General features: G+C 42.4%; 1 protein-coding gene across 1 annotated transcript in view; it reads right to left on the bottom strand.

Annotated features, from left to right (window-relative positions):
- Window positions 1-10000, bottom strand: part of LOC123505581 (ras-related protein Rab-23-like) — a 93387-nt gene that overhangs the window by 26807 nt on the left and 56580 nt on the right. The window contains exon 2 of the mRNA XM_045257067.1: window positions 9118-9356. Within this exon, the coding sequence (XP_045113002.1) occupies window positions 9118-9159 (42 nt within the window). The 5' untranslated portion in view covers window positions 9160-9356. The remainder of the gene's footprint in view (window positions 1-9117; window positions 9357-10000) is intronic.

Raw genomic sequence — 10000 nt, 5'->3', positions numbered from 1 at the left:
TAATGGTCAACACATGTTTTCAATTAGCATTCAGGTGTGAAGGCAGGTGCTGGTGGTGGTGGTGGTGGTGGTGGTGGTGGTGGTGGTGAAGAGAAAGGAAAGAGAGTACTGGGGTAAGGTTAGTAAGGACAGAGAGAGAGAGAGAGAGAGAGAGAGAGAGAGAGAGAGAGAGAGAGAGAGAGAGAGAGAGAGAGAGAGAGAGAGAATGAAACGATAAAATAATAGAGAAAAGAGAGGAGATACACAGGATATACAAGACAACATAAACATATACAAAAGCAATAAACAACAACGAAAAACAAATATGATAAAAACGAAAAACAGAGATGAAACGAAGAAAATGAAATAAAACTCGAGACAAGAAAAGAAAAGCTGATCATCTTTTAGAAACTATCAATAAACTTTAACAAAACTTTTCCCTTAATAAAACACAAAGAGAAAACGAAAAAAGGAGAAATGAAGAGAGAAAAAGATAGAACCACATAATAATAATAATAATAATAATAATAATAACAATAATAATAATAACAATAATAATACTAATAATAACAATGATAATAATAATAATAATAATAATAACTCACACATTTTAACACAATCCAAATCTCTCCAGAATATAAAAAAAAAAAAACCCGTAGAGGAAAAAATATATATAGAAAAGTATCGAAAATAAAAAACGAGCGAGCGAGTGAGCGTGAAGAGTCTCATTAACGTTTTGGGTCGAAAGATTCAAGGAAAAGTCAAACGTGATGCGCCAAAATCCATGAGTTCCCGCCACGCATCACCGCACGCTGGAGAAAAAGAGACAGTAAACTTGAGAAAAAGGGAAAAAAGGGAAAGAAAAAGTATTTATTTGCTACGTTTTACTGGAAATACATAATGGATAAGAGAGAGAAAGAGAGAGAGAGAGAGAGAGAGAGAGAGAGAGAGAGAGAGAGAGAGAGAGAGAGAGAGAGAGAGAGAGAAAGGGAGAGCAGCTGCCAGACATAGAACATCAAAGAGAAAAGTACATAATGCAGAGAAAGGTGTACAAACAAACACATGCAGTCAGACAGACAGACAGACAAGCAAACAGACAGACAGACAGACAAAGCAGGAGAAACAGAGAGACAGACAGACAGACACACAAAAAATAAGAGAAAAAGAGGGAAGAATAACAAGAAGCAATAACATCACACATCTTTTATCTCTCTTTGTATAGAAATTAAAAAATATCTGTATCTGTTCCTATTTTACCCTCCTCCTCCTCCTCCCCCTCCTCCTCCTCCTCCTCCTGCGTCTCTATGTTGACAATACCTTAGCGGTTGTTGGCCACTGTGGAGGCGCCGGAGGGAAGAAGACGGAGGAGGAGGAGGAGGAGGAGGAGGCTTCTAGAAGTGAGAGGGAGGGAAAGGGCATAGAGACTACGTAAGAGAGAGAGAGAGAGAGAGAGAGAGAGAGAGAGAGAGAGAGAGAGAGAGAGAGAGAGAGAGAGAGAGAGAGAGAGATTTTAGCATGAGTGAACAAACCTAAAAGGAGCAAGGAGCAAAGAGCTTCCGGGTAGATGAGGAGGAGGAGGAGGAGGAGGAGGAGGAGGAGGAGGAGGAGGAGGAGGAGGAGGAGGAGGAGGAAGGAGGGGGAGGAGGAGGGAGGAGGAGGAGAAGGAGAAAGGGCAGGAGGAAGGAGAAGTGCAAATCCTATAATCACACACACACACACACACACACACACACACACACACACACACACACACACACACACACACACACACACACACACACACACACACACACACACACAGAGAGAGAGAGAGAGAGAGAGAGAGAGAGAGAGAGAGAGAGAGAGAGAGAGAGAGAGAGAGAGAAATGCAGATACATAGGATAATGCAGCTCCATTCTTGTCTAATTCTACCTTCGTCACTCCTCGTAAGTAGAAGGAAGAAGAAGAAGAGGAGGAGGTGGAGGAGGAGGAGAAAAAGGAAGAGGAAGAGGAGGAGGAAGAAGAAAAAGAAAAGAAGAAGAAGAAGAAGAAGAAGAAGAAGAAGAAGAAGAAGAAGAAGAAGAAGAAGAAGAAGAAGAGGAGGAGGAGCAGGAGGAGGAAGTGGAGGAGGAAGAGGTAATGATTTTGGAGATTATAATGAAAAAAAAAGTAGAATACGAAGAAAATACGAAAAATAAAACAATCTAACTACGAAAGGGATTAAAATGAAGGAAAACAACATCAAACATTGGAATGAAACAATCAAAGCTAAGTTGGTGAGTGTTACGGAGGGAGGGAGTGTTGGGGAGTGTTGGGGAGAGCTGGTGGTGTTTGCCTCCCCGGGTGTGGCCTGAGGGTGAAGGGTGCAGAGAGAGAGAGAGAGAGAGAGAGAGAGAGAGAGAGAGAGAGAGAGAGAGAGAGAGTGAGATGGAACTGTTATTTCATCTGCCGCAGGGATGAGGTGTGGAAGAGGAAAATAAAGAGGAGGAGGAGAGGAGGAGGAGGAGGAGGAGGAGGAGGTATGTTAGTATGAAGACACTTAGCAAGGATGACTTATCATAGCAAGTAAACAAGATTCAAGCCTTCCATTACTGATAAAGGGGAGGAAAAAGATCAACCCTCTTCAGTACTGGGACACATTTTTACCATGAGTTTGTGTAAGATTAGACGATTCTATTGACATTAGGAAGGGTCTATGGAAGTCAGAAGATTAATGGCCACAGTCTTCACTACTTTAATCCCCCACCTAAGTCTCTGAGTCTGTATGAAATCGCTAAATAACAAATACAGTGAATATGGAAACGTGTCATGGTACTGAGAGGGTTTAATAACGAAGACTACAATGCAATTTACTCATCCCTCCACCATCCCGTCACCTCCCCATCACCTTGCCATCACCTATTCCTTCACCCCTTCACCCGTCTTCTTCCACTCTCCCCCTCAGTGGCAGTCAGTCACTCCCCACCATGCCTCCCTCTTTACCTCTCTCTCTCTCCTTCCCTCCCTCCCTCCCTCCTTCCTTCTCCCTCCCTCCATCGTTCCCTCCCTCCCTCTATTTTCCTCCTTCTCTCTCTCTCCCTACATCGTTCTCTCCTTCCTCTCCTTCCCTCCTTCCCTCCATCGTTCCCTCCCTCAGTCTCCTTTCCTCCTTCTCTCCCTTCCTCTCCTTCGCTCTCCCTCCCTCCTCCATCCTCTCCTCTCTCTCTCTCTCTCTCTCTCTCTCTCTCTCTCCTTCTCTCCCTTCCTCCGCCACTCATGTATTCATCTATTCACTCAACTGTGTCTGCTTATCAGTCATCTCTCTTAAGTAATGCTGATGTCTTGCATGTCTTCTTCACGCCTTGTTCTCTCCATTTATCACTGCTCTCTCTCTCTCTCTCTCTCTCTCTCTCTCTCTCTCTCTCTCTCTCTCTCTCTCTCTCTCTCTCTATCTATAAAACTCACTTCAACCTTTCACTCATTAAACTTAATCTCTCTCTCTCTCTCTCTCTCTCTCTCTCACTTCTCTCTCTCTCTCTCTCTCTCTCTCTCTCTCTTCTTCCCCACCACGACACTCTGTCACCCACCCTTTCTTCACCTCCCTCTCTCCTCCTCCTCCTCCTCCTCCTCCTCCTCCTCCTCCTCCTCCTCCTCCTCCTCTTCAACCCCTGACACTAAGCGCTCTCTCAAACCTGCTGAAGTCTTCCCCGAGGCCACAAGTCAATAAAAAATGCTAATAAATAAAAGTACTGTCGCCCCAATGCCACGTCAGATTTCAGGTTGGTAGTGCCTGTTTGCCCACATTCTTCTTTTGTCTCTCTTTTTTTTTTTGCTGTCTTGTTCAAACTTCACTTCAAAGGTTTCACTGGATTTGCAAGTCTTCATTTTCTTCGACGTGGTTTTTGTTGTTGTTGTTGTTATGGGTGGTGGTGGTGGTGGTGGTGGTGGTGGTGGTGGTGTTTGTCAGAGGTCAGATATTTTCTCCAGAATGTCAGTCAGTTTAGTTTTGCGTTATTGTATTGCGTTTGTCGTGTCTCCATTAGTAATAGAGTTTGTTGGGAAATGCGAGTTCTTTTTCTTCTTTTCCTTAGGATTCCTTAGTATTCCTTAATATTGTTGCTCTTGCTCCTGCTCCTACTGATACTGCCTCTGCTGCTACTACTGCTATTTACTTTACTACTACGTTTACTACTGGATAATGCGAGTTCTTTTCTTCTTTTTTATACTGTGATTCCTTGCTATTACTGTTCCTACTCCTACTACTGCTACTACTGCTGCTACTACTACTTATTCTTCCACTAGTGCTGTTCGGCTACTACTGTTAGTTGGACATTGGGGATTTTCATAACGAGATTCCTCACTAATATTGCTCCTACTGTTGATACTTGTTTTCTGTTGTGGTTTATGTTACTAACTACTACTGCTATTAATTGGACAGTGTTGGGTTTGTAATGATGTTACAACTACCACTACTACTACTACTACTACTTCTACTACTACTACTACTACTACTACTACTACTACTACTACTACTACTGTCATTAATTGGACTGTGTAGGTTTTGCATGTAAGGAGCTTTCCTACTATTAATGATGCTACAACTACCACAACCACCACCACCATCACCACCATCACCACCACTACTACTACTACTACTACTACTACTACTACTACTACTACTACTACTACTGCTTCTGCTGGCGTTACTTCTACTATTGCTATTAGTGCTATTATGCTACTGAAAACACCTTCGATCATCATTACCACACCTTATAACTGTAACAACCACGGCTCCTTTCCCTCTTTCTCCTCCTCCTACTATTACCACCACCACCACCACCACCATCACCACCACCACTACTACTACTATCACTACTACTATTACCGTATTAAACCTTCAATCACCATTACTAGACCCTATACCAATTACTCCTACGGCTTCTCGTCCGCTTTTACCTCTGTCTATAATTACTACTCTCTCTCTCTCTCTCTCTCTCTCTCTCTCTCTCTCTCTCTCTCTCTCTCTCTCTCTCTCTCTCTCTCTCGTTTAGGGGTAATCGAACCAAATTGTGTTACTAGATAAAGGAATATACAAGAATACCCAAGACCTACACGTGGCAGTCCCTGTATGAAACCAATTACCCTCTTTTAAATTCATTATTCTCATCCATCAGTATAACCTTCAGTATTGGAACGCATTTTTCACCATGGGTTTGGGTGTGATTGGACCATTTTATATATATATTAGGAAGGGTCTATGGAGGTCAGAAGATTAATGACCAGAGTCCTCTCTACTCTAACCCCCAACATAAGTATCTGAAGCTGTAAAAAATCACCAAATAGTACGCAGAATAAATATGAAAACGCGTCATGGTACTGAAGAGGTTAAAATCAGAAGTCTCCACATAACATACCGGTACAGCGCCACAAGCCACCGCCAATCCAGCAGCAGCCCCGCCAGCCCCGAGACACGCGAACACGAGGGTTGAGAGTGAGAAAAACAAACGGGGAGCTAATCGATTCAGGTTTTCACGCCCAATTGGTTCTTTTTCCCCCCGTCTCCGTCAAGTCGGCGTAAAATCTGGGTTAGTCAAGCTGTTTTTGCGAGGCGCCGAACTGTCACTGTGTTTTTGTTTTAATGTTGTTGTTGTCGGTCTGAATATCCAAATCTGCGTCAAAAGTGTTCCCTTCACTGTTGACGGAGCAGGACGAGGCCGCGGCGTGAAGGAAGTACTAGTCACGGTCAAGAGTCGAGTAAGTGTGTTTAACTCCTTCAGTACTAGGACGCATTTTTACTAGTGTTTTGGGTGTGATTAGACGATTTTATTGACATTTGGAAAGGTTTATGGAAGTCAGAAGATTACTGGGCAGAGTCTTTACTATTTCAATCCCACATAAGTTTCTGAAACTGTATAAAATCAAATAATAACCAGAATGAATATGAAAACGTGTCATGATACTGAAGGGTTTAAGTGTTTTCCCTCAGTCTTAACCCTTTCAATACTGAGACGCATCTTTACCTTGATTTTTGGGTAGATTAAACGATTTTACTTCCATTAGGAAAGGTCTATGGAGGTCAAAAAGATTAATGACCAGAATCTTTACTACTCTATTCCCAACACAAGTTTCTGAAGCTGCATAAACCTGCCAAATAGTAACCAGAATGAATATGAAAAAGTATCCTAGTACTAAAGAGATTAAATTCCTTCGATATTTCTAAAATGTACCAGTTACGAGGTTCTGCGAGGGAACTGTCAGGGGCAATATTACAATCAAACAGAAAGTAAAACTGGAAGAGAATGTAGAAAAAAAACAACAACTCGATATCTGACCCAAAGTGTACCAGGAAGAGCTGCGGCGTTCATACTTCGACTACTAACAGTGACATACTAGCACACGACTCTTGTTTCTTCAATATTGTGGATTTTGATTAAAGGTGTTAACCCTTTCAATACTGGGACCATTTTATTGACATTACGGAGGGTCTATGGAGGTCATAAGATTAATAGCCAGAATCTTCACTATTTTAATCCTCACATAAGTTTTTGAAGTTGTATAGAATCACCTAATTGGAAGCAGAATGAATATGAAGACGCGTCATGCTACTGAAGAGGTTAAGACTTGACGGGAAACACAAAGCACAACTGATAGAAGCGTTGAAAGCTACTCGAGGGTACCAGGAAGAGGTGCCAATGACATTTACGATACTTACTTCTTTATAATAATGGATCTGTTTTCGGGCTTAGCAAGGGAACTGTTCGTAGATAAGAGGAGTTAAGATTGATGGAAAACTCAAAAGGCAACTAAGACAGAGTGCAGAAACCTATACTCGATTTATAACTCAGACTATACCAGGAAGAAATGAGGCGTTCAATCTTCCACTGCCAATGACACGCCTGTACTCAGAAACGACTTGCTCTCTTACCACGACAATATTCCATGGCCAGAAAGACGACTCGCCGGGTTTTCAAGATAGTTTCTCTTCAAAATAAACTCGAAATGTTACCAATCTATCGCCAGAACCATGAAAATACTCTTAGAAACATGAGTATCTTCAACTGGAGCCTTTGGAAAGTAGGAACTGTGAAAGAGAAAAGCGTTTCAGAATATGAGCCACAAAACAACACTTGTATCTTCATTATTCTTGACGGAAATTTCATGTGGGAATCTCCGTGAGGTGGAACTTACATAGAAACCAATTGATGTAAAAATAACCGCACGGAACAATGATTTATGAACAAGAAGGAAAGAGCGCAGGGACCAACCATTCTTCACTCTAATGGTGTAGTCAATAGAGGAAGAAAAAGGGTTTAATCCAATACATTACTACACCACACACTCGCGCCTCGGGGGGAAGCAGAGTGGTGGGAGTGGTGAGGCAACATGACGCAACCAGACATTAAATCACTGACAGGAGGGAAAAAAAGGAAAAGAGAGAAAAAAAAAGATAATCGATTTGTTTCTGAGTGATAAGTACGAAAAAAAGAAGTATAACGACATTCCTTGAATTAAAACAGTGATAGTATTTGTAAGATTCTGAATTCAGGTTTTAGGTTAGTGTGTGTGTGTGTGTGTGTGTGTGTGTGTGTGTGTGTGTGTGTGTGTGTGTGTGTGTGTGTGTTTCAATGTTTGATCTGCTGCAGTCTCTAACGAGACAGCCAGACGTTACCCAACGGAACGAGCTCAGAGCTCATTATTTCCGATCTTCGGATAGGCCTGAGACCAGGCACACACCACACACCAGGACAACAAGGTCACAACTTCTCGATTTACATCCCGTACCTACTCAATGCCAGGTGAACAGGGGCTACACGTGAAAGGAGACACACCCAAATATCTCCACCCGGCCGGGGAATCGAACCCCGGTCTTCTGGCTTGTGAAGCCAGCGCTCTAACTACTGAGCTATCGGGTGTGTGTGTGTGTGTGTGTGTGTGTGTGTTACTATTACAATCTTCCTTCATCTTAATTGACTAATGTGGTCTCTAAAATAATGAATAAGCAGTGTAAGCAGTGACGAGGGAAAACTACAACAAAAGGACAAGACTTGAATGTAGGAAGTGCTGTGTGTTGTATTGGCGAGGAGAATGTTGATGCAGGAAACGCATTGTGTGTTGCTGCATTCACAATACACATTTTTTGGGGGAGAAGCTCTCGTGTAATTCTCTCTTTCTAAAATTCTGCTGTTGTTCGTGATAGCAAACTTAACTCCAGCATAACAAGAAACAAGTGGATGAGAAAAAAGTGAGAAGGTGTACTTGCAACAACAACAACAACAACAACATCAATCATCAATAGCAACAATAACAACGGCAATAACAAACTAGAATGACCTCTTAATGGAAACACAAACAGAAAGAACTAAATTTGAATTAATAGTCACACACACAAAAAAAGATAAAACCTGACAACTATAAAAAACAGACCCCCACAAAATAGACAAGAATTGGTGGAGGAAGAATAGAAGAAAGAAGAGGAGGAGGAGGAGAAACAGGAGGAGGAGGAGAAGTGCCAAGGCAGAACACATCAATAATGACGCTGTGCAGTGAAAGTGTCTCGACTCAACGCTTGCAACACTGGTCTGGTCTGACGAAAGCTGAAAAACAATCTAACAGGAAAAAAAAAGAAGAAGAAAAAGGAAAAAACAACAACCATTGGTCCCAGAAGACTCGTTATTTTTTCCTCCTCCTCCTCCTCCTCCTCCTCCTCCTCCTCCTCCTCCTCCTCCTCCTCCTCCTCCTTCTTCTCTTCCTCCTCCTCCTTCTTTTTCTTCTCTTCCTTCCTTCTTCTTCTTCTTCTTCTTCTTCTTCTTCTTCTTCTTCTCCTCCTCCTCCTCTTCTCTTCCTCCTCCTCCTCCTCCTCCTCCTCCTCCTCCTCCTCCTCCTCCTCCTCCTCCTCCTCCTCCTTCAGGCAGAGGATTAACATCGCCTCGTTCAATTATTATTTCGTCATTTTCTTTTGTTCCTTTGTTTTTACTTCGCCTGCATCACGTCCGTCTTTTGGCATTCTTTGTTCTTTTCTTACATCTATCTTTTTGTATATCTTATATCACACTGCTCTCTTGTTTACCTGTGGAGATCTTAATGACCAATTTGATCTGATTTTATGTAGGTAAGAAAAAAGCACTCTCTCTCTCTCTCTCTCTCTCTCTCTCTCTCTCTCTCTCTCTCTCTCTCTCTCACCTTGATGGCAATTTCGAGGTCCTCTTCCCTCATGATAGTCATCTCGAAGGCTGGCGGGGCGGCTGCGAGCAACACCTGCAGAAAGGGCGGCGCTGAGGCTGAGGCGCTGGAGGGATGGGCTGGATGGACGGTGTTTGGTGAAGTGGTGTTTGCTGATGGCAGAAACGTCAGACTTGAAGATGTATCGGGTTAAATTGTGTTCTTCTCGTTCTTGTCCTTTAGTTTATTAGCACGTTTCACTGGAAAGATGGAGAGATATTGTTAGTCTTTATATTGCAATATTTTAGTACAGTTAACATCCTAGTGGTTAAAAATGGAGGAAAATAATGTAATACTGATTGTTCATAATTATTTTTTTATGCTATGTCCTATAGCGCCTGTAGGCATACTTGAAGAGTGTATGTGGGAAGCGCTGTTCAGTTTCCGCCCATTAGAGGCGTGGGCAATTTTATTTATAGTGGTACCCATATTAGGGTCCATATCACCACCCAAGCGCATATTTGGTGTAACCATCTAGAACCTGGGTATCATGGTGACATGTAGCTAACTTTAAACCACTCGACAAATGGCATAGCTTCAAAGCGGTCTGTGGTGGGATTCAAACCTAGGCATAGACGTCTGCCCGATTCCACGCTCACTACCTTCCTAATATACCCGTGCAGTTTAAGTTCTATATCACTATTGCAACTACTACTGCTACTACTACTACTACTACTACTACTATTATCACCACTACTACTATTACTACTACTACTACTACTACTACTACTACTGCTACTACTATTACTACTACTGCTACTGCTACTACTACTACTACTACTACTACTACTACTACTACTACTACTACTACTACTACTACTACTACTACTACTACCACCACCAC

This window comes from Portunus trituberculatus, chromosome 18, assembly GCF_017591435.1.
Source record: "Portunus trituberculatus isolate SZX2019 chromosome 18, ASM1759143v1, whole genome shotgun sequence".
Classification (NCBI taxonomy): domain Eukaryota; kingdom Metazoa; phylum Arthropoda; class Malacostraca; order Decapoda; family Portunidae; genus Portunus; species Portunus trituberculatus.
The sequence above is the reverse complement of the archived record's forward strand: the minus strand, read 5'-3'. Positions and strand labels throughout refer to the sequence as shown.